This window comes from Chiloscyllium punctatum, chromosome 35 (genome assembly GCF_047496795.1).
Source record: "Chiloscyllium punctatum isolate Juve2018m chromosome 35, sChiPun1.3, whole genome shotgun sequence".
Classification (NCBI taxonomy): Eukaryota; Metazoa; Chordata; class Chondrichthyes; order Orectolobiformes; family Hemiscylliidae; genus Chiloscyllium; species Chiloscyllium punctatum.
Window position 1 is genome coordinate 6,398,560 of NC_092773.1, and position 24,497 is coordinate 6,423,056.

A 24,497-nucleotide genomic window follows, 5' to 3' on the forward strand; every position below is an offset into this window, starting at 1 on the left:
GGCAGGATTTCTTCTGATATTACTGTGCAACATCAACCCTCCCCCTTTAACACACACTCACACACTCACTCTCGCCCTCACCTTCCCCCCCTCCCTGCACCAGAAGACAAGGTAACAGACAGATGGACTGACCCATATACCGTGAGTGGAAATGTTGACAGGGTAAACAGGATTCCAAAGTCAGGAATTGTGTGAAAAGTTCAGGCAGGACTGGCCACACCTCATAGAGTCATAGTGTCCTACAGCACGGGGAGACAGGCCCTTCGGTCCAAACTGGTCCACGTCGTCTGAAATGTTCATCACTGCTACTTGGTTTGATGTCTTTCTCCCACACACAGGGAGGAGGGTGGGGAGAGACAGAGAGGAGAGGGGGGTAGGAGATGGATGCTTTCAGTTTACAGCCTCTGGACATTTTGTCCCTCAGTACAGCTCCACCAATCAGAAGGCTGTTGTCAGGTAACATTTACTTCACTCTCTCAGTGCCATTCAGTGTGTCCGTCACTGCTTCCAATAGCAACGTGGTCTGGACAGCCAAACGGGTGTGATTTCAAATGACAAAACTCCCTTGTGATTGCAGTTATCCAGCAGCCCAATGTTCATTTCAGATTATCATACCAGCAGGGAAAAACATGTGGTCTTACACAGTTGGAACCTGCCAGGTACAAATCCAAACAAAGTAATTGTAGCAGGCAGCAGGTCCACTCAAAATGATAACTTCACAACTGTCATCCTGTCATTTAAAGACAACCCTGAGTAAGAGAACATCACACAACCTTTCACTTGAACTTTCTGAGACTGCTTATCGTTGACCTGCCCTGTGCAACACACAGAGATCCATAAGATCTTCAGGACATTCAAAGACTGTGAAAGGTAGTTGCTGTAACTCTCTCATGTCAGTGAGTTTCCCTGCCTGCCTATTACTGTCAATTACCTGAAGGGTTGTATTTGATTCGATCCACCCCCCCATCTGCAGCCACTCTGTCGCTGCCGTGGCCTGACCCTGACCCTGACCCTGAGCCTGTAAAGACCAGCTCTTTGACCTCCCTCCCAGCCTCAGCCCTGTTCAGCTCCTCAGCAGCAAGCTCTGACAGTCTGTTCTGTCCTCATTCAGTGCAGATTCCTACGTGCGACCTTCAATTCGGTAACTCATTCCGAAATCTTACAGGCAATTAATTAATACCTCAACAACTTCAACTTGATCATATGTAGCTCCCCAAATAAACACCCTCAAGTCAGCAAGTGAAAGCTAGCAACCCAGTTGAGTTATTGCCCGAGCACAGGTGGAATTTAGCTCCGATTCCAACCAACTGTGTCTGTCTCTGGCTGCAATCCTTGTGTATTATGGTTCTCCGGAGGGCTGCTGCTGTCGAATCCCCAAGTTGGATTCTTGGAGGATTTTCTGTCGAGTTTACAATGTGGTATTATAAATGACATTTCTGAAGTCACAAAGTCTGTAGCTTGCTTCCTTCTCTGGAGTAGTGTGATGATGGTGTCAGGATAAAAGGTTTTATTATCCTGGTTTAGTTTTGCAGAGTGGTTGGAAGGCAGGTGGACTGAACTGGCTACTGAAACCGACTGAAGGAAACAATGTGTGAGGGCTTAGAGTGTTTTATTTTAAAAGTTGGAACAATGGATACACTCTCAGTGTGGCCAGTTCGCTCAGACCTCTAGTTTTCTTTAGCTTTAGCTTGGGGTCTGATAAGAAACGGAAGCTTCAGTGAATGATTCTGAGCTGCTCCACTCTCTGAATGTACTCCTGATGTTGTTTCCGTCTGGATTGGAGAACTCCATGTGAGAATCTGTGTCTGAATTTTCCTTTGTCTGAAGGGGTTTTGTTTGTGGGATGTTACTACATCGGGACTGTCTATTATATAATATGGTTGAGCTTTTCATATTTCAGTTTTTCTAACTTCCTCTTTCTTTTGTTTTTGTACTTTAACTATTGTGTTTCAATAAATTGCATTTCACTTAATGTTGAGGAGTTTGACCTGTCGCATCATGTTTGAAATATGGCGCTTCACATCGACCTTGAAAATGAGGAAATGTTAGTGTCTAGGCTACCCTTCTGAAATATTCACAGGGGTTCTGGACTCATCCATAACACTAGATTCTCTGTTCCTTTGTTACATTCAGTGTTGGCTGTCTGTCGATGACAAACCCCCTCCTTACCCTCAGGCCATTGATTCAGCAAGACAGGCTTGTTAGCACACAGGATGCCAAAACACTCTGTCTCTGTAACCTCGATTCCTTTTCCCTGAGGCCGGTTAATTGGCAGCTTGGATTTTAATTCCTTTCTAACAGTCTGTCCTTGCCCTTTCCATTTCGGGAATGAGTTTATTTCAGAAGGAGGAATTGCTGTTTCTTTCGGTCCCTGAACATTTCTGTCAGTGGGGACATAGACATTGTCATAACAGCAGGTTGGCTGCTGCCTGAGGGTGAATCCACTGTGACTCCTGGGAGAATGGAACTGAGAGTAACACTGGCCAGCTGACTGGGTTGGATTGAGCTGAAGTGAAGAATTGAGGGGGGGAATCTGGAGCGAATTTCCAGAGCAGTTTTGGGAGCGACCTGGAGAACGTAGTGCAGATTTCTCACTGATGATCTGGGCGCAGGTTCGAGAGTGGAGCTTACACCGTGAGTCACTGGGCAGCACTGTCTCTGATGGGTCAGCATCAAGCCCCATTCCTGGAACACACAATCCAGGCAGACACTGCCACTGCACTGTCACCCTTGCTCTGTTTCAGGTGAGATGCTCAATCAAAACCCGTCCCCTCTCGGATGGAAGCATCCTCTGGAATGATTACGAGGAGGTGGATCAGGCAGTTAGCAAGGCAAACGTTATCCTGGTCTCCATTTCAAACAGAATTCAGTTCCAAACCAGAGAGGTTTTGCTGAAGTTTAGATTAGATTAGATTAGATTACTTACAGTGTGGAAACAAGCCCTTCGGCCCAACAAGTCCACACCGCCCCGCCGAAGCGCAACCCACCCATACCCTTACATCTACCCCTTACCTAACACTACGGGCAATTTAGCATGACCAATTCACCTGACCTGCACATCTTTGGACTGTGGGAGGAAACCGGAGCACCCGGAGGACTCCACACAGTCAGTCGCCTGAGGCGGGAATTGAACCCAGGTCTCTGGTGCTGTGAGGCAGCAGTGCTAACCACTGTGCCACCGTGCCGTACCTGGAAGATTGTGTGCAGTTTGAGTCTCCCTGCAAACCGAGAACAGATCTTCCATTGGGAGATTACGGGGAAGTTCACCAGGCTGAAAGCAGACCTGGCAAGGCTCTCAGACAAAGGGTAAAGACTTCACCTAGGTCTGGATTCACTCGAGTTTAGAAAGATGAGAGGGAATCTGATTGAAATGCATACAGTTCGAGCAGGGCTGGACAGATACAGGATGTGAGCTGGTGTGTGTGTGGAAGGTGCAGTCTGGATCGGACTGGAATAGTCTATCACAACACTCACCTCATTGGCTGGAACGTGCTGGCAGACATGTCCTGGTTGTGAAATATGTAAATCCCAGTCTGCTTTTGTTGATCCCATCAGTGTGGTTGGGCTGAGTGGCCTATTCCTCTTGTTGGTATTTAAACCTTAATAAATACCTTGGCCCACTCCATGCAGGATAGGGTGCGAGTGCTCCTTCCAGCTGCTACTTTTGACAGACACCTAATTGCCTGTCTCTTCACAGATTGGGATAGTCCTCCATTACTCATCTTTGTCGACCCTGCTGTGGATTGGAGTGGCAATGAGAGTCATCTACAAGGAAGTGACACACAAACCACCCCGGCAACAAGAGCTTGAAGTCCCTTCACCCAGCCAGAGACCAATGCTCAGGTACAGCACAGCTCACACCCCCCCCCTGTCTGCCTGCCTGTGGTTTCCACATCCTGGCCAATTCTTGGCCTCACTGTTTTGCTGGAAATCCTATTGTTGGTCTGAAGTGTGACCTGGACCATGAATATGTCTCTTTCTCTCGGCAGGTTTTATCTCATTGCGGGAGGCATACCTTTAATAATCTGTGGGATCACAGCGGCAGTGAATCTGCACAATTACAGTGACTACAGCCCATAGTGAGTATCTGTACACCTGAGCCTGCTAACCTGTTCACTCAGCTCGAATCATTCCTGTCTTTTACCCCCCCCCCCACACACACACCCTTCCATCCAGCAAATCCCCACTCTATTTATGACACACTGTTCTTGTTGCTTGTCTGTCACAAGGTGATAATGAATGAACACAATTCTAGTTGGATCTGTTCCAAATATAAGAGGTCATTGTTTTACATATTTCACAACCCGGACACGTCCGCCAGCACGTTCCAGCCAATGTTGTGATAGACTATTCCAGTCCTATCCAGACTGCACCTTCCACACCCACACCAGCTCACACCCAAAACTGCCCACACCCTCACTCGCGCCAAGTGTCACTCACCCTGACCAAAATGGCTCTTGCTCCATCAGAGCCTCGATTGGAGAATTCCAACATTGCCTTCCGATCCTTCTGTGGCTTCATCCTTCTGGAATTTCCAGCCCCTGGATCGCTTCTCGGCCTTTTGGCTTGGAATATGTGTAGTTCCTGAGGACCAGAGGAAGAGATTCTGTTTGAGTGCTGCAGGTTTGGCGCAGCGGACGTGTGCTGGCGGGGGAGAAACCGCGGGGATTGTGTTGCAAGTCGTCGGAGCTGCTGGAGACCATCACTGGATTGTGACTGGACGTTGGAGGATTGTGCTGACCTGCTCTTGGTGGATCTTTATGCTGGCTTTGGCCTAACGCCAATTCAGGTACCAGCCAACCTCAGAGCTATGGCCTCAGCAGCTGCTCGCAGCCCTGGCCAGGGCATTCGCAACACAGTCAGGGTGACTGTGAAGAAGGTGGAGCTGCACACAGCAGTCGATCGGACGGTGTTTGTGAAGAAGATTTTGCTGGAGTGCTGCGGGTTCGAAGCAGCTGACGTGTACTGCCTGCAGGATTTCCCTGGGGCAGGCTATTTCGACATGACCTTCAGGAGCGTGAAGAATTGTGAGCAGCTCCTGAAGGTCTTCAAGGAGAAGGAAGGGGAACCTCTGTTCTCCATCTTGTCGGCGGTCCTGTTGTGTGGGCTTCCTGCGCAGAGGAGTCTGGTTGTAACAATCCAGATGTACAACCCTCACGTCCCAGCAGCAGATGTCCTGACCTTCCTGAGATGATACGTCCAGGTCGAGGGAGAGAGTACTGATGTGGTCGATCCTTTCGGGATCTGGACCAGCAAACGACAGGTCAGGGTAACCCTGAGGGTCGATGCTAGTGGGAACATCCTCCACCCACCCTCCAGCTTTGCCAGCAGAGGAAGCAGAGGTTACCTGACACACGCAGGGCAGCCGAAAGTGTGCCGAACCTGCGGGAGGTCAGGCCACATGGCGGCGGATTGTAAGGTGACCGTCTGTCGAAACTGCAAGAGGGAAGGCCACCCGACCAAGGAACGTAAGGAGGCCAAGAACTGTAATCTGTGCAGAGAGGCAGGCCACATGTACAAGGCCCTGCCCAAGACGAGGGGCCGCCACCTACGCACAGATGGCTGGAGGTGGCAACACAAGCTGTGGACCACCTAAGACCAGCAAGGTACCACAAACCAGCACGGGAACAGTGTCTGGGGGTACCCAGAAGGAAGGGCAGGCTGTAGCAGAGCAGACAGCGGAGAGATGCAGCAGCCGATCCAAGCTCCTGCAAGACAGACGGAGGAAATGGAAGAGGAGGGATCAAAGGAGGCAGAGGAATGGATAACTGTCAAAAGCAGGAAGAGGAAACCTCGCCAGGCCCCCAAAGCCACCCAGCAAAGGGGGAAATGACACCTACACAACGAGGATACAGGCAGCTCTTCCAACGGTGAGGACGGGCGCAAGGAGGGTCATCACCAGAGGAAGAGACAGAACGCTGTGGGGAAGAAGGAGGGCAGCACCGCCCAAACAGGAAAAGTCGATCCCTCTGAGGGGATGGGTAAAGGCCTCCCCCCACCCGGTGAGAACCACGAGGTACCCACCGGCCCACAGCTCCAGGTAACTGGGAGCAGCGGTCCTGTGACAGCCCCGCTGTCAGATGGAGAACTGGACTGTGCGGACCCTGGTTCTGACACGATGACACCAGAGCGGGGAAATGGCTCCAGTGTGGAACCGGACAGCTACCTCAGCCCTGGGAGGGTCCAGCAGTTTGCTGTCACCACGGGGATGCACACGGCTACCCCAGAGGGGCAAGACCAGCAGCAAATGGACACTGGTAACCTCGTAAACTGTTAAGATGGGGATAAGAGTTGCCAGCATCAATGTGTGTAGCATCAAATCGGCTACGCGATGTGTATCTATGATGGCCTTCCTGGCCAACGTTAAAGTCAACGTCCTGTTTCTGCAGGAGTGTGGGATACCGCACCTCAGCAGTTACAGGAGATGGTCGAGCTTGTGGGCCCATGGGCCGTCAGTTTGGTCGGGGGGCAATGATAGCCGTGTCTCCGGCCTGGGTATCCTGTTGTGAGGAGACACCTTCACCATCTCCGAGGTTAAGGAGGTGGTGGGCGGGCTCCTCCTCGTCACCGACGTCTTGTACAGGAATGCTCCCCTGAGCCTGATTAATGTGTACGCCCCAGTGGGTAAGAGTGAACGGTTGGCCGTCCTGCAGCAGCTTCCACTGTTGCTGGCTACGTCCAGACCGGAGACTTCAACTGTATCATTGATGCAGATGGACGATCCGGCGGGGGGGGACAGTAAACCGGACACTACGTCCAGAGCCCTGATGGACATGGTCAAAGACGCCAAGCTGCACGACGTCTTCAGCGCCCCTGCAGATGGAGCGCAGCGTAGATACACCTGGTCACGGGCAGACGGGTCTATGCACTCAAGGATAGATTACCTGTTTGTGTCCCGAATGCTCTCGGTCAGATCCACCGACGTCAAGCCAGTGTTCTTCTCTGACCACTGCCTCCTGCTGGCCAACTGTCACCTACAGGACAAATAGCGGGCTGGTAAGGGAACGTGGAAACTGAACACTAAGCTGTTGACCCCGGGAAACATTGAGGAGCTCAAGGGGGACTACGCAGGTTGGAGAACCGTGAAGCCCCTCTTTGAGTCCCCAGCGGACTGGTGGGAAACGGTAAAAGGGAACATCAAGAGGTTCTTCATCCTCAAAGGTGTTCAGGGGGCGAGAGAGAGGCGGGGAAAACTGTCCCAGCTCCAGGAAAGTATGCAGAACCTGCTCCTGCTGCAGATGATGGGGGTCGAAGACACGGAGGACCTCAAGGTGGTGAAGGGCCAGCAAGCCTCGCTCTTTGCCTCGGAGGCCTCCAGGATAATCTTCTGGTCCAGGGTCCGCTTGGTGGAGCAGGACGAGATGTGCTCATGTTTCTTCTTCCAGAAGGTGCACAAAGAGAGCTCCGTGCTCAGCAGCCTGACGGAAGAAGATGGCTCGATAACATCATCTCAGGCTGACGTCATGAGGATCAGTAAATCCTTCTATGCCAGTCTGTATGACGCGAAGCTGACCGACAGCGTGGCCTCCCAGTCGTTCCTGTCCTCTATCACAGAGATCTGAGATGACAGAACATGAGAGAGGCTGGACCAGCCGCTATCTCTGGATGAGCTGACCAAGGGTCCTCGAGTCCTTCAAAAAGAATAAAACTCCTGGAAGTGACGGCTTACCAGTCGAGCTCTTTTCCGCTCTGTGGGACTTGATCGGCCAGGACCTGCTGGAGGTGTATGTCAGTATGCTTCGGGCAGGTACCATGAGTGAATCCATGAGGAAAGGCATCGTCACCCTCATCTACGAGAGGAAGGGGGAGAGGGAGGAACTCAGAAACTGGAGACCAATCTCACTGTTGAATGCGGATTACAAAATTCTGTCAAAGGTAATCGCCAACCGGGTCAGGTCTGCTCTGGGGTCGGTGATCCACCCTGACCAAACCTGTGCTGTACCAGGCAGGAAGATCGCTGAGAGTCTCGCACTCCTCAGGGATACGATTGCCTACGTGCAGGACAGAGGGTTGGACACCTGCCTGATCAGCCTGGACCAGGAGAAAGCCTTTCACAGGATATCACACTGGTATATGAGAGATGTTCTCTCCAAAATGGGCTTTGGGGAGGGAATCTGTAATTGGATCAGACTGCACTACACCAACATTGTCAGTGCAGTCTCAATCAATGGGTGGGAATCAGATAGCTTCCCAGTCAGATCTGGCGTCAGGCAGGACTGCCCTCTCTCTCCTGCCTTGTTTGTGTGCTACATAGAGCCATTTGCTGAATCCATCAGGAAGGATGTGAGCCTGAGAGGGGTAACTATTCCTGGCAGCGGGGGCCTGCAGGTTAAGGCCTCCAGTTCGAACGGGCCTCGAGGGCCATGGTAAACCGAGGCAAGAACGAAGCCATGCTCTTCGGGAACTGGGCCGACCAATCCTCAATCCCCTTCACCGTCAGGACCGACCACCTGAATGTGCTGGGTATTTGGTTTAGGAGGGCTGGGGCGTGCGCCAAGTCTTAGGAGGAGCGGATCAGCAAAGTGAGGCAGAAACTGGGCAGATGGAAGCTACGGTTGCTCTCCATCGCGGGAAAAAACCTGGTCATCAGGTGTGAGGCACTGTCATTGCTATTATACGTGGCACAGGTCAGACCCTGTGCCGCTGCAGTCACCCCGGCCATCTTCCAGTTTATATGGAGGTCAAAGATGGACCGGGTCCGAAGAGACTCGCTGTACAAAGATCTGGGCAACCGGGGAAAAAATACACCCAATGCCACCCTCACCCTGATGGCCACCTTTGTGTGTGGCTGCATCAAGCTGTGCGTGGATCCCCGGTACACAAACACCAAGTGTCACTATGTACTGAGGTTCTACCTGTCCCCGGTGTTGCAAAGGATGGGCCTGGCCTCGCTGCCGCGGAACGCTCCGAGTAGTTGGATCGTTCCGTATCACCTATCCTTCATGGAGAAATTTATGAGGAAAAACACCTTTGACCACAAGTCCATCAGGAAGTGGTCAGCACGTAGCGTCCTTGAGACCCTTCGGGAAAAGGAGAGGGCGGATCCTGTCGAGCGGTTCCCTGAGCAGACTGTCAAAGCCATTTGGCAGAATGCCTCATCGCCAGAACTTTCCAACAAGCACCAAGACGTGGCTTGGCTGGTGGTGAGAAGGGCTCTGCCTGTGAGATCCTTCATGCACGTCCGGACTCTCAACCGCACTGCACACTGCCCTCGAAGCGGGTGGGGGTGGGGAGGGGGGTGGGGACGAGACTGTCACACACCTCCTTCTGGAATGTGCCTATGCAGAGGAAGTCTGGAGAGGAATGCAGTGGTGCTTGTCGAGGTTCGTCCCGAGCAGTGCCGTGACGCGGGACTCCGTGCTCTACGGCCTGTTCCCCGGGACTCACACCGAGACGAACATCAACTGTGCCTGGAGGATCATCAACTCGGTGAAGGACGCTCTCTGGGCAGTCCGAAACCTGTTGATCTTCCAGCTGAAGGAGTTGACCCCGACTGAGTGTTGCAGACTGGCACATTCCAAGGTCCAGGACTACGTGTTGAGGGACGCGCTGAAGTTTGGGGCAGCTGCTGCCAAGGCGCGGTGGGGAAAGACCACCGTGTAACATCTGCCTGCCTAAGAAGAACAAGGGGCCCACGCAGTCATTTGGGCTCTGCTGACGCCTCAACTAAATATATGGACAAATGATTGATAAACGTACAGACCTGTATATAAAAAAAATGATAAATTCTGATCTGTATGTAAATGTTTACATATGTATGGCATTACCAACTGGACAGACCATCACATTATTTTATGAGTAAAGTATATTTTTGAAATAAAAAAAATCATTCCAGCCCCTGTATTCCCTGGGATCACTGCACTGTCCAAATTGTGGCTGCATGAACCTTTCTGATGGAGTCACTCCATATATGGGTGGGCATCCCTCCAATTGCCAAAGCTGTAAGGTTCTCACTTTCTCAGGGTACACTTGAAATCTTTGTCTCAACATTGAGTTACCTAGCTTCATGTCTTCTTGTGTATTGCAATGTCAAATGTTGTCTGATCACACTTGGGAAAAGCCTTGGGACATTTTCAGAGTTGCTTTGGAAATGGAGGTTGTTATTGTAGGCAGGCTGGGATTTGGCACTAAGGCCAAACTTTGTCAAACATCGTTTGAGGACTCTGGTGGAGAACAGTGTCCCCGTTCTAGCCACGGTGCTTTCATAGAGATGTGAACATCTCAGAGAAGGGACCAAGCAGATTTACCAGAATGCCATCATCAATGAGGGAGAATTAGACAGAGAAACAGGCAACACTTGCCTTCTCATGGAGAAGGTCATTGACAGAGTTAGACATTTGTAACCAGGGAGACACTGCAGGGTAACAAAATGACAGTCATTTCTGAAAAGCGACCAACTGGGGGTAAAGATGCGAAATGTGACCTGACATGGTCTGAAATTCTGGGCCTGAGTGTGTGCAGTCAGTGCTGGGGCCTGTCAGTTTTACGATTGAAGTCAGTGACCTTGCTGTCAGGAGTAAAGACAGAGCCGGTTACACTCCCAGACCACACGGAGAGGGTCAGCAAGTCAGTCTCAGCGGATGGATGATCATGTGGGAAATGGGAAGTTGTTTGCTTTAATAGGTTAACCTTCTGGATGGGGAATGCTGTGCTGGGTTCAGATTTCCTTTCAGGAAGCAGTGAGATAGATCAGATCCTTTCCAAAGGGGTTTACTGAACTGATCCCTGGAATGAATGAGCTGCCTGATGAGGAAAGGTTCACTAGACTGGGTTTGTTTCCACTGGCCCACCCAAGAGTGACAGGCTGACCTGACTGAAGTCTAGGAGACCCTGGTTAGGAGTTCCCAACAAGGGGCACATGGAAAACAGGTTGCCTCATGGGGTTGAGTCCAGGATTAGGAGACACTGTTTTAATATGAGGGACCTCTGTTTCAGGACAGAGATGAGGAGAATGTTTTTTTTCCCTCAGAGGGTTGTGTGAGTTTTGAACTTTCTGCCTCAGAAAGTGGTGGAGCCGAGGACATTGAATCTTTTCCAGACAGAGGTGGATCGAATTGTGTTGGGCAGAGGGATCAATGGTGGTCAGTGAGAGATGGGAATGTGGGATCCCAAACACAGACAGATCAGGAGTGAGCTGACTGAAGGGAGGGGCCGAATGGCCTCCTGGTTTGCTGGTTAGTTGGTGGTTGAAGATGAATTGAGTGAGGAGTTGGATGAAGACAGGAAAAGGGAGAGGGGAACTAACTGGAGAGCTAAGTAGATTGTCCATGGACCAGGAGGGTGTGGGGACACTGTCAGATTGTGCAGTTCAGGTGCTGGGAGGGTGTGGGACCCACATGGATGGGAGCAATGTCAGTGTGGAGCCACAAAGTGACTGTTGTATTTCTTGTCTCTCTGCTCCTCCCCTGAAAAGCTGCTGGTTGGCCTGGAAGCCGAGCCTGGGAGCGTTCTACGTACCAGTGGGATTTACTGTACTGGTCAGCTGGATCTACTTCCTGTGTGCTGCCCTGCATCTCCGCTGTTACCCACAGGGCAAGGCCAAAGGTCAAAGGGCACCAGAGGGAGAGCAGCAGCTTGCGGCCAATGGCATCCAGCTGACAGACTCTGGATCGGGATCGGGATCGGGATTGGGATCAGGTCTTTCTGATGGTCCCTCGCTGGCCAATGAGAATGAGGATACCCTGGAGGGCCACCTCTGGGCCCTGCTCACCACCCAGTTCCTCTTCATCGGCCTTTGGACATTCGGAGCTCTGTCCGTCTCTCAGGGTCAGTCTTTGCGGGTTGTGTTCAGTTGTTTGTATGGGGTGACAGCAGTCAGCCTGGGTCTCCTGGTGCTGATCCATCACTGCCTCAAGCAGCAGGATGTCTGCAGGCCATGGCTGCCCTGTTTCGGGCCAGGACCCACAGTGAACGGCAGCCTGTCCACCCCTCCTGTCGGCCTTACCCAGAGCCTGGGGCCTCAGCTCTGCCTGCCAGCCTGGAAGCCAGACAGCCCACACTCCAACAAGTCCTCCTCGCTGGGCAGTAACTTCTCTGGGGTGGGCCAGGGCAAACTGAGCAACCTGCAGGCAGCCCTGAACCAGTCGGACTCCCCCAACCCCAATGGCCTGACACCGTGCGATGTGGAGGAGCTGCCACAGTGCAGCAGTCAGTGGGCCCGGACCAAGGCACCGCGCCACTGTAAACACCACCACATCAGGAGGCCGAAGGGGGCAATGTCAGACCTGGGCTCCAGTGAGAATGGCAGCCAGCTGGAGAGTTGTGCCAGCAGTCGCACCAGCCAGTGGAGTCACCTCGGCACGGGGAGAGGGGTAGCTGAACCAGATGCCAGCGTGAGCCCCTCAGAGGGGAGCGACACTGGCAGCCAGCCCCGATGCCAAAGCACGGCAATACAGTGCAGCGTCAGTGGGGAGAACCTGAAACAGCCAGCCACCTTGGACAACCAAGTCAAGAGAAGGTCCTACCCACTGAACATGGCCAGCCAGAATGGCACACTCAAGGGAAGCAAGTATGATGTCACGCTGTTCGGCATTGAGGGAAACCCAACCATAAATACCAGCATGTGGAAGAGTGAGACAACAGTGTAGCTCATTGCCGACACCGGGGAGATGCTTCCAAACTGGGACTTCACCAAAGCCACCACCCCCACCCACTGTCTGCTCCAGAGCTCAAAGAGAAACACACCAACTTGAGCTGGTCTCGTAGCAAGCTCTTTCCTGAATGGGCCCCTGAGAACCTCTCGCTGCCATGATCTCTCACTATCACTTCACACTTGGACTGCCTAAGGGGGGAATGTTCCGAGCGTCCAGCTGGTTGGCCGCTCAAGAAAGGTCGGAGGTCAGGCCGAAGCCCCGCCAAGGCAGAACCGCACCCAAACAGGAAAGACTCTCCCTCTGCACTGACCTCGATCACAGACTGTGGAAGGGAAAAGAAACAGTGTGGAAGGAAAAGGAATGGGGAGAAAATGAAAGGGATGCTCTGTATGTGTGTGAGAGACTCTGTTAGCTTTGACTGTGTGCAGATCGGGAACAACTGCTGATGCACTTGATGAAGAAATTCTGTGCTTTACTGCACCGTACCTTACCATGGTTTACCGTGCTGTGCCTTAACTTAACTTGCCTTACCGTGGTGATTTATACCACCCTGTGCCTTACCGTGCTGTGTCCCACCCCGGTGCGTTACCGTGCTGTGTCCCACCCCATGGGTTACCGTGCTGTGCCCCACCCCGGTGCGTTACCGTGCTGTGCCCCACCCCGGTGCGTTACCGTGCTGTGCCCCACCCCGGTGCGTTACCGTGCTGTGCCCCGCCCCGGTGCGTTACCGTGCTGTGCCCCACCCCGGTGCGTTACCGTGCTGTGCCCCACCCCGGTGCGTTACCGTGCTGTGCCCCGCCCCGGTGCGTTACCGTGCTGTGCCCCACCCCGGTGCGTTACCGTGCAGTGCCCCGCCCCGGTGCGTTACCGTGCTGTGTCCCACCCCATGGGTTACCGTGCTGTGCCCCACCCCGGTGCGTTACCGTGCTGTGTCCCACCCCGGTGCGTTACCGTGCTGTGTCCCACCCCATGGGTTACCGTGCTGTGCCCCACCCCGGTGCGTTACCGTGCTGTGTCCCACCCCATGGGTTACCGTGCTGTGCCCCACCCCGGTGCGTTACCGTGCTGTGCCCCACCCCGGTGCGTTACCGTGCTGTGCCCCACCCCGGTGCGTTACCGTGCTGTGTCCCACCCCGGTGCGTTACCGTGCTGTGTCCCACCCCGGTGCGTTACCGTGCTGTGTCCCACCCCGGTGCGTTACCGTGCTGTGCCCCACCCCGGTGCGTTACCGTGCTGTGTCCCACCCCGGTGCGTTACCGTGCTGTGTCCCACCCCGGTGCGTTACCGTGCTGTGCCCCACCCCGGTGCGTTACCGTGCTGTGCCCCACCCCGGTGCGTTATTGTGCTGTGCCCCACCCCGGTGCGTTACCGTGCTGTGTCCCACCCCGGTGCGTTACCGTGCTGTGTCCCACCCCATGGGTTACCGTGCAGTGCCCCGCCCCGGTGCGTTACCGTGCTGTGCCCCGCCCCATGGGTTACCGTGCTGTGCCCCACCCCGGTGCATTACCGTGCTGTGCCCCACCCCTGTGCGTTACCGTGCTGTGCCCCACCCCATGGGTTACCGTGATGTGTCCCACCCCGGTGCGTTACCGTGCTGTGCCCCACCCCGGTGCGTTACTGTGCTGTGCCCCACCCCGGTGCGTTACCGTGCTGTGCCCCACCCCGGTGCGTTACCGTGCTGTGCCCCACCCCGGTGCGTTACCGTGCTGTGTCCCACCCCGGTGCGTTACCGTGCTGTGCCCCACCCCTGTGCGTTACCGTGCTGTGCCCCACCCCGGTGCGTTACCGTGCTGTGTCCCACCCCATGGGTTACCGTGCTGTGCCCCACCCCGGTGCGTTATCGTGCTGTGCCCCGCCCCGGTGCGTTACCGTGCCGTGCCCCGCCCCGGTGCGTTACCGTGCTGTGTCCCACCCCATGGGTTACCGTGCTGTGTCCCACCCCGGTGCGTTACCGTGCTGTGTCCCACCCCATGGGTTACCGTGCTGTGTCCCACCCCATGGGTTACCGTGCTGTGCCCCGCCCCGGTGCGTTACCGTGCAGTGCCCCGCCCCGGTGCGTTACCGTGCTGTGCCCCGCCCCGGTGCGTTACCGTGCTGTGCCCCACCCCGGTGCGTTACCGTGCAGTGTCCCACCCCGGTGCCTTACCGTGCCGTGTCCCACCCCATGGGTTACCGTGCTGTGCCCCACCCCGGTGCGTTATCGTGCTGTGCCCCGCCCCGGTGCGTTACCGTGCCGTGCCCCGCCCCGGTGCGTTACCGTGCAGTGTCCCGCCCCGGTGCGTTACCGTGCCGTGTCCCACCCCATGGGTTACCGTGCTGTGTCCCACCCCGGTGCGTTACTCTACCTACTGCACTAACCCTGAGCTGTCTGACCTCTATGGCCATATGTCAGGACGCATTGCTGAGAAACCTCTCACTCTCAGCATGGGGCCTACTTGCCTTAAACATATAGAGTATTACTCTTCTATAAGTGCCAAAGAGTTATATAAATCTGATTGAGACTGAGATTCGGAGTGCAAACTCTGTGTGTGTTGATTTAAAATCCATGAATAATGTCATGCCTTCCTTATATTGACTGAACTGTCCAACATTGTCTTGAGTCGGAGGTTCAGTGTGCTTGGTTAAAAGGTTACTCATGAGTCAGGCCCATGTTAACCTGTCGATGTGCTTTTCAGTTCAGAGTGTTGAGACTCCAAGCTGGTGAGACTACCTGAGGTAGTGTACTTGAGATAATTCTCAGGACAGTCCTGCTCTTCCATACTGGCCCATTGTGGTCAGCACTATGTGAACAGGAGGACAGGCTGTAGCTTGTGCTGTGGAAGAGCTCGTAGGCAATCCTGGCTTTCTCAGGATTTCACTGTAATCTCCAGTTACTGAAACAAATCTTCAGGACACTGCTCCCAGCAGAACACAAGGAAACACATCAGTGACAATTGTGAAAGAAGAGATTGGTTTTCATTTGGTTGAAGGCTTTTGTTCCTTGTTCCTGTGGGATAATACCAGGCAGTTTGACAGAGTTGAGACATAGAATCGGCTCCTGAAACTTGGACTGACATTCCCAAGGGGCAGTGGGATGCTGAGGTCACTCAGGATCAGGGTGGAGCTGACGGGCGTGTGAAGAAGGAACTGGCTGGAATGGGTCAATCTCCCCCAAGATACCCAGACGAACCCAGTGCATGAATGTGCACTGAAGAGGTAGCTTATGCCCTGGAGTGTTCGCCCACAGAAAGGGTGGGTCTTTGAAATGTCCCCTCAGAGTAGCTCCATTTGTACTTGGCGATGAGGAGGGAGGGAGGGAGTTTGGGTAGCCTCACCCTCACGGCCCTGCACCTTTGACCTTGGTACATTTTCCTCTGAATTCTTTGGGAGAAGAAGCTGTGCTACTATTTTCTGGTGAGTTGTTTCTGAGATATTTTTGTGTATCTGGTGTTGAAGGTGAACAGAGAGGAATTGTTTGACCGTTTGAGGGAGGGGAGATTGTCGTCCTGTTGATAGATGTGTGAGCCCCTCATTTCCTCAAACAGGCAGGTTCTGGGTTGTCTCGGATCAGGAAGGAATGAAAGCCATTTCTGCAGCCAATGTTGTGACTGCTTCATTCTTGTGACAATCCGAATCCATTGTTGGAATGGACAGTTGTGGTCTGATTGGCTTTATTTATAATTGATGATTTCCAATTTATTTTCATCAAGAACATCCTCCATATTGTCTGAACAAATGTCTTGGTTTCAGATCTCCAATATCCTCAGCTGCCTCCCTTTGGGTTCAATCGTTTTGACAATGTGTTGTTTCAGTTTGTTTGACCTCACTGTCTTCACCCAGTGGAGATTTCCATACAGAAAGAGCTGCTGAAGAGATGTTGCTGATGTACTCTGCAGGAATCTATGTTATATGCCATGTATTTATGATGCTGTTCACATTGTGTAGAGGCAGCAGTAAGTTCACCCCAGCCAGAACTTTCAGAGTCCCAGTTCTAAGGGCCAACCCAGGCTCCAATCATCCTTCGGGAATGAGACCTCAGTTTGGACTCTCTCACTTGGCTTTGTCAATCCCAGGGTTGGACTCAGCTCCGATTATATCCTGCCACGTTTCATTCTCGATAATTCGGATGAAAACTGGTTGGACTGAAGGGTCTGTTTCTGTGCTGTATGTCTGTATGAGCTCCTCCTGTCATAGAGTCATAGAGATGTACAGAATGGAAACAGATCCTTCAGTCAAACCTGTCTGTGCCAACCTGATATCCCAACCCAACCTAGTCCCACCTGCCAGCACCCAGCCCATATCCCTCCAAACCCTTCCTATTCATATACCCATCCAGATGCCTTTAAATGTTGGAATTGTACCAGCCTCTACCACTCCCTCTGACAGCTCATTCCATACACATACCACCCTCTGTGTGAAAACATTGCCCCTTAGGTCTCTTTTATATCTTTCCCCTCTCACCCTAAACCTATGCCCTCTAGTTCTGGTCTCAATTGGCTCCATAATCCTTGCCTTAGGATCTTGCATCACTTCCAGTCTGAACATGTTCAACTGACCCCCAGCCTCAGCAGTGTCTTGGGGAAGATAATTCCATTGATCTTCCATTGATTCCAAGGCAGAGATCCTGTTTGCTGACATCACTCCTGAAAGGGACAACTCTAATTTCAAGGAAATACTTTCTCTGATCACCCTTAATCATCTTCACTCAACAGCCACAGAAAACCTTTGCTTCATTCACTCATGTGATGTGGGTGTTACTGGCTGGGCCCAGTATTGATTACCCCGTCCCTAGTTGCCCCTTGAGTAGGTGGGGGTGAGCTGTCTTCTTGAATCATTGCAGTCCACGTGCTGCAGTAGACCCACAATGTCCTCAGGGAAGGAATTCCAGGATTGTGACCCAGTGACAGTGAAGGAACAGCGATATATTTCCAAGTCAGGATGGGGAGCGGCTTGGAGGGGAACTTGAGGCTGATGGTGTTCCCATGTATCTGCTGTCCTTGTCTTTCTAGATGGAAGGTGCTGCCTGAGGATCTTTGGTGAATTTCTGCAGTGCACCTTGTAGATAGTACACTGCTGCTACTGACCATCGGTGATGGAGGGAGTGAATGCTTGTGGATGTGGTTCCAGTCAAACAGGGGCTGCTTTGTCCTGGATGGTGTCGAGCTTCCTGAGTGTTGATGGCGCTGCATCCATCCAGGGGCAAGTGGGGAGTAATCCATCATACTCCAGACTTGTGCCTTGTCGATGGTGGACAGGCTTTAGGGAGTCAGGAGGTGAGTTAATCGCCACAGTAGCCCTCGTCTCTGACTTGCTCTTGTCGATCGTGTCTTTATGTGATGAGTTCAATTGGGTTTCTGATCCATGGTAACCCCTAGGACGTTGATCGTGGGGGAATTCAGTGAATAGCAGTAGCAGACATTAAATTGTCTCTCCTTGGGGGCGGCCATTGCCTGGTATTTGTGTGGTATGAATGTTACCTACCACTGGAGATTGTGTTACATTTGAACATGGACTGCTCCACTGTCTGAGGAATTGCAAATGGTGCTGAATATTGTGTAATCTTTGGTGAACATCCCCAGGTCTGACCTTGTGATGGAGGGAAGGTCATTTTGTTTGGTGTCGGCTGTGCCTGCAATGTTGTGATGAACAGTCGCTGGCTTTCTCTGCACAGAGGCTGCGAGACCTGCTGAGTTTCACCAGCAATCTAACTGTTTCACAGCTAGTCACATGCTCAGAATCTGAGCAGGGAGCCAGTATTGATTCAGAAAGCTGCTCCTGTCTCAGGTTGGAAGGCAGGAGATGGAGATCACAAACCCCAGATTAGACTTGTTGGGCCGAATGGCCTGTTCTTGTTGGATAACGCTGCTGTCTTCTAACATTTGGAATTAAACAGTATCAGGCAATTGTTAATGTTACTGAAAGATAAATCTTATTGATATGCAGCTGTATGAATGCTGTTGATGTGGGACTGTTGCTAAATCCACATAAGGGAGCATTGAGAAGCAATGTCAATGTGAAGTGTCAGGATTAACCATGTATTGTAGTGTTCATGGTAAGGTGCAGATTTAACATCATGTCGTAGCAGTAACTTACAGCAATAACAAAGCGATCTTATTTGTGGGGAGTTGATGCACTTTGAAGTGTTCATGACAAGCTGAAATGTTATTGAAAACTTAACGTCTTAATCTACATTGCAGTATTATTGGAGAGTTGCAGGATTAAAATGTTGGTGAGTTCGTGTTGAGGCCCAGCGAAGGCTTCAGACTCCATGTTTTCCCTCCAATAGCAAATCCTAGGGATTAACAAAAGGAATGTGAAGTCGGAAACTCATGACTAGTCACAACTCCGGGAAGGGAGTGAACAGTGCACTGGATTTAGGAATATGGGAGGAGGCTATTTGGCCCCTCAGCCTGATCCACTAGATCCTTGCCAATCTGACAGCACACCACCATTTTCTTGGGCTGTCCATGTATCCCATAGTTCCTTTAATAAGGAGAATGTGTTGCTCTCTACGATCTGTCTTGAACACATTCATTGACCTGATCCTGCACTGTCCCCCGGGGCAAGGAATTCCAAAGGTACACTGGGCTGTGGGTAAAGACATTCTTCCTTGACTGAGTCCAAGGGAACCTGCCCAGGATACTGAGGCGAAATGCTGCAGTTCTGGAATCCTCTGCCAGGGGGGCAGACATCTTTGCTGTCTCATGCAGGCATTTTGTCCATTTGAACAGATTTCCTTCTGTGTTGGGGACGGGAGTCTCGTTTCTGACCCCGGGACAGGCAATGACGGGCTGTCCCTGAGCTCAGCTCGAAGAGGCCAGGCTGTGGTTCGCGTGAGAGCCAGTGTCTTGTTTCGGATGAATTGAGCGATGTGGCCTGACCAGAGAAATCCACCGATATTGAACAGTGTAAAAGTGGAAGGTCTATCTGGGCTCGTCTGGGTGCCTCACTTCCTCATAGCTCTGTCCAAAGTGGTGAAACTGAGTCAGGTGGGCACCCCTCATGATGCCTGCAATGCAGTGGTGCCCTAAAATGAAACAGGCCCCAGGCCCTGCCTGAACCCCCCCTGTCCCCATGGCAGCTGCTCGTGGGTGGGAGGAGAGATTCTGAAAGTTCCCTCTGGTGCTGCTCCTGTGCAATAGCAGAACCGATCTTTCGCTGGCTCTTAATATCTTGGCTGCATGTTTCGAACCAGAGTATTCTTCATGCTTTTGATATTCAGGTGCTTTATAAATTTCAAAGGATTTTTTTTTTGTGAAGAGCTATTTTAATAATAAACGATGGTTACCAGGAATGGGTCTGGAATGTGCCTGTTTTCCCTCTTGACCTTCCCTCTCAGACACGAAAGGAAACCGTTTTTCTCAGACCAGAGATAGCAGCTGATGGAAGTCCTGGCCTCAGGAACGGGAATTGATAAGAATTGGTCGGTGATTTTTTAACCTCATCTTTCAGTGTTTTGATGTTGTAAAATGAAAGGGTGATTGAATGGGATTAGTTTTGTTGTTATTGCTGAGTTTGTTAATTAAGTGGTGACTGAAGCCCAGTCCTTGCCAGCACCAGCCCTAGTTCTGTCAGGAGTACCAGTGTGTCAAACCGCTGAGCTCACGCTGTCCCACCTCATCAACGGTGATGACCTCATGGTATTATTGTACAACTGTCCAGCTGGAAACCCAGCTCACCTTCTGGGGATCTGGGTTCAAATCCTGCCATGAAGGAATCCGATATCAAGGAAACCCATCAGGTTCCCTGATCTCCCCTCGGGATGGAAGCTGCTATCCTTACCCAGTCTGGCCGACAATGTGACTCCAGACCCACAGCGATGTGTTTGACGTGTAACTGCCCAGTGGACACTGACAGCTGGGTAACAACTGCTGGCCTGGCCAGGAACAGCCACATCCCAGGACTGAACGTAAAGAAGCAGATCCAGCAACAGTGATCAGAGAATTGATCTTTCTCACAGAGCAGGGACTGGGAGGCTGGAATGCACTGCCTGAGACTGTGTTGGAGGCTGTTAGAATCTGCATGGGGCAGAATCACACTCTGAAATTCCTCCATCTTTACCTGGCCTACCTTTCCAGTGAACAGAGTGAGCTGTTTGTTCAGAAAGCTAGTAACAGGCATGGCGAGATGGGCCGAAGGGTGCACTGTCAGCATCACGGTGATAGCACACTTTCTGAACATCACCAACCCAGATTCTAACTGCGAGCACAGCTCGGTGATACATGCCAACTGAAGGAGAAAAGAAGGCACAGGGGGTCAGTGCTGAACACCAGTATACCTAGGATTTGTGATCATGCTGATCTTTTCGTTCGGTGACTGACAATGTTCAGCTATGTCCCAGGTGTGACTGACTGAGCTGGCAGTATCAGTGAGTTCAGGAAGCTGGGAAGCTGAATGTGTTCAGGAACTGGCTCAGCAGTTCGGAAAATGGCATCATATTGAGTCAATATTTCAATGATTTTGGCTTGGACCATTAGTCGCATCATCCTCCCTGCGTGAAAAAGTGTTCTCACAGAAATACTCCCTGAGCTTCGTTTCCAACAAGCTGTTTGCGCTCCCAGCTCGGTTGCCGTACAAGGACAGTGGGATTGAAAACAGTTTGGATAATATTTGTGTCAGAAACATTTCATCCAGAACCTTGACTCTGCAAACTGATGACGCAGGGAGCATTCTCATCACACATGACAAGAAGGGGTACAGATGGTGTTACTACAAGTTGTTACAGCAGGAGTGAGGACCAGGGGGCTGCTGGGTAAGGGACGTAACATATTTGAGTGGTTGCTTTACCTGAAACACTACTTGGGTAGTGTCTCCCACCCATCCTCCACCTCTAACCAGAAAGAGGTTCTGTGCACTAGATTGGTAAGGTAAATAGTTGTATTTTTAAAAATTTTCCAGTAGTCTCTTTGGGAATTGAGAATACTGGGAATGGAGGTTAGGGCAGTTGAATGTTCCTCCTGCAGGATGTGGGAGGGAAGGGTCACCCACTAGTGTCCTTACTGATTACTTCTGTGGGAAATGCACCCAATTCCAGATCCTCGAAAACCACGTTAGGGAACTGGAGCTGGATGACCTTCGGATCATTCGGGAGGCAGAGGGGGTTATTGAGAGGAATTACAGGGAGTAGTCACACCTTATGTACAGGATAGTGGAAGATGGGTTACTGTTAGGGGATGGAAAGGGGAGGAAGCAGGCAGTGCAGGGATCCCCTGTGGCCGTTCCCCTCAATAACTAGTACACCATGTTGGATACTGTTGTTGGGGGACAACTTACCAGGGGTAAGCCATGAAGTACAGGTGTCTGGCACAGAGTTTGTCCCTCTTACTCAGAAGGGAAGGGGGGGAAGAGGAGCAGAGCATTACTCATTGGGGACTCCATAGTTTAGGGGAACAGATAGTAGGTTGTCTGGGAATGAGACAGACCCATGGTTGGTGTGTTGCCTCCCAGGTGCCAAGGTTTGTGGTGTCTCTGACAGTGTTTTCGGGATCCTTGAGGGGGAGCAGCTACATAGGCACTAACGACATAGGTAGGACGGGAGAATGGGATTTCAGGCAGAAATTCAGGGAGCTAGCTTGGAAGCTGAGTGCTAGAACAGGCAGAGCTGTTATCTCTCATTTGTTGCCTGTGCCACGTGCTAGTGAGGCAAGAAATAGGGAGAGAGGGGAGTTGAACACGTGGTGACAGGATGGTGCAGGAGGGACGGTTTCCGATACCTGGATAATTGGGGATCATTCTGGAGGAGGTGGGACCTCTACAAACAGGATGGTCTTCACCTGAACCAGAGGGATACCAATATCCTGGGGGCAGTTTGCTAATGCTATTCAGGAGGGTTTAAACTAATTCAGCAGGGGGATGGTGACAATAATTGTAATTCCAGTGTCCAGGAGATTGAGAGTAGTGAGGTCAGAAATATGGTTTCAAGGTTGGAAGTGTTCACCAGCAAGCAAGAAGGTAGTTTGGAGTGTGTCTACTTCAACGCTAGGCACATATGGAATAAGGTGGGTGAACTCAATGTTGTGGCAATTTCGGAGACATGGATAGAGCAGCGACAGGAATCGTTGTTGCAGGTTCCAGGGATTTAGATGTTTCAGTAAGAGCAGGGAAGTTGGGAAAAGTAGAAGAGGTGTGGCATTGTTAGTCAAGGACAATATTACGGTGGCAGAGAGGACGTTTGAGGATTCGTCTACTGAGATTGTAAGGCCTGAGGTTAGAAACAGGAAAGGAGAGGTCACCCTGTTGGGAGTTTTCTTTGGGCCTCCGAATAGTTCCCGAGATGTAGAGGAAAGGATAGCAAAGATGATTCTGGGTAGGAGCGAGAGTGACAGGGTAGTTCTGGGGGGGGCTCTTAAACTTTCCAAATATTAACTGGAAATACTATAGATCGAGTACTTTAGATGGGTCAGTTTTTGTCCAATGTGTGCAGGATGGTTTCCTGACACAGTATGTAGACAGGCCAACAAGGGGCGGAGCCACATTGGATTTGGTACTGAATAATGAACCCGGCCAGCTGTTAGACTTGGAGGGAGGTAAGCACTTTGGTGATAGTGACCACAATTCGGCTATGTTTACTTTAGTGAGGGAAAGGGATTGGTATATACCGCGGGACAAGAGTTATTGCTGGGGAAAAGGCATTTGTGATGCAATTAGGTGAGACTTAGGATGCCCAGGATGGGGAAGGAAACTGCAGGGGGATGGGCACAATTGAAATGTGGAGCTTTTTCAAGGAAGAGCTACTACGTGTCCTTGGTAAGAATCGACCTGTCAGGCAGGGAGGACATTGTTGAGTGTGGGAGCCGTGGTTTACTAAAGAAGGTGAAGCTCTTGTCAGGAGGAAAAAGGTCTCTTACGTTCGGATGAGATGTGAAGGCTCAGTTAGGGTGCTTGAGAGTTACAAGTTAGCCTGGAAAGACCTAAAGAGAGAGTGAAGGAGAGCCAGGAGGGGACATGAGAAGAAGTCTTTGGCAGATAGGATCAAGGAAAACCCTAAAGCTTTCTATCAGTATATCAGGAATATAAGAATTACGAGGGTAAGATAAGGGCCAATCAAGGATAGTAGTGGGAAGTTGTGCACGGAGTCAGAGGAGATAGGGGAAGCACTAAATGAATATTTTTTTGTCAGTATTCACACTGGAAAATGACAATGTTGTTGAGGAGAATACTGAGATACAGGCTACTAGACTAGACGGGACTGAGGTGCACAAGGAGGAAGTGTTAGCAATTTTGGAAAGTGTGAAAATAGATAAGTCCCCTGGGCTGGATGGGATTTATCCTCGGATTCTCTAGGAAGCCAAGGAGGAGATTGCAGAGTCTTTGGCTTTGATCTTTATATCGTCTTTGTCTACAGTAATAGTGCCAGAAGACTGGAGGATAGCAAATGTGGTTCCCCTGTTCAAGAAGGGGAGTAGAGACAACCCTGGTAATTATAGACCAGTCAGCCTTACTTCAGTTGTTGGTAAAGTGTTGGAAAGGATAAGAAATAGATTTATAATCATCCAGAGAGGAATAAGTTGATGAGGGATAGTCAACACAGTTTTGTGAAAGGTAGGTCGTGCCTCACAAACCTTATTGAGTGCTTCGAGAAGGTGATCAAACAGGTGGATGAGGGTAAAGCAGTTGACGTGGTGTACTTGGATTTCAGTAAGGTTCCCCACTGTAGGCTATTGCAGGAAATGGGATTGGGGGTGATGTAGCGGTTTGGATCAGAAATTTGCGAGCTGAAAGACGACAGAGGGTGGTGGTTGGTGAGAAATGTTCACACTGGAGTTCAGTTACTAGTGATGTACCACAAGGATCTGTTTTGGGACCACTACTGTTTGCCATTTTTATAAATGACCTGGATGAGGGCAGAGAAGGATGGGTTAATAAATTTGCGGACGAAACTAAGGTTGTTGGAGTTGTGGGTAGTGCTGAAGGATATTGTAGGCT

The 24,497-nt window shown here is 51.4% G+C and overlaps 1 protein-coding gene across 5 annotated transcripts in view; it reads left to right on the top strand.

Annotated features, from left to right (window-relative positions):
* Positions 1 to 19,866, top strand: part of adgra2 (adhesion G protein-coupled receptor A2) — a 145,276-nt gene extending 125,410 nt beyond the window's left edge. For all 5 annotated transcript variants that reach the window (XM_072553877.1, XM_072553876.1, XM_072553880.1 and 2 more), the window contains 3 exons: positions 3,698 to 3,843; positions 3,990 to 4,079; positions 11,414 to 19,866. In XM_072553877.1, the coding sequence (XP_072409978.1) occupies positions 3,698 to 3,843; positions 3,990 to 4,079; positions 11,414 to 12,587 (1,410 nt within the window). In that variant the 3' untranslated portion in view covers positions 12,588 to 19,866. The remainder of the gene's footprint in view (positions 1 to 3,697; positions 3,844 to 3,989; positions 4,080 to 11,413) is intronic.
* The last annotated feature ends 4,631 nt before the right edge of the window (positions 19,867 to 24,497 follow it).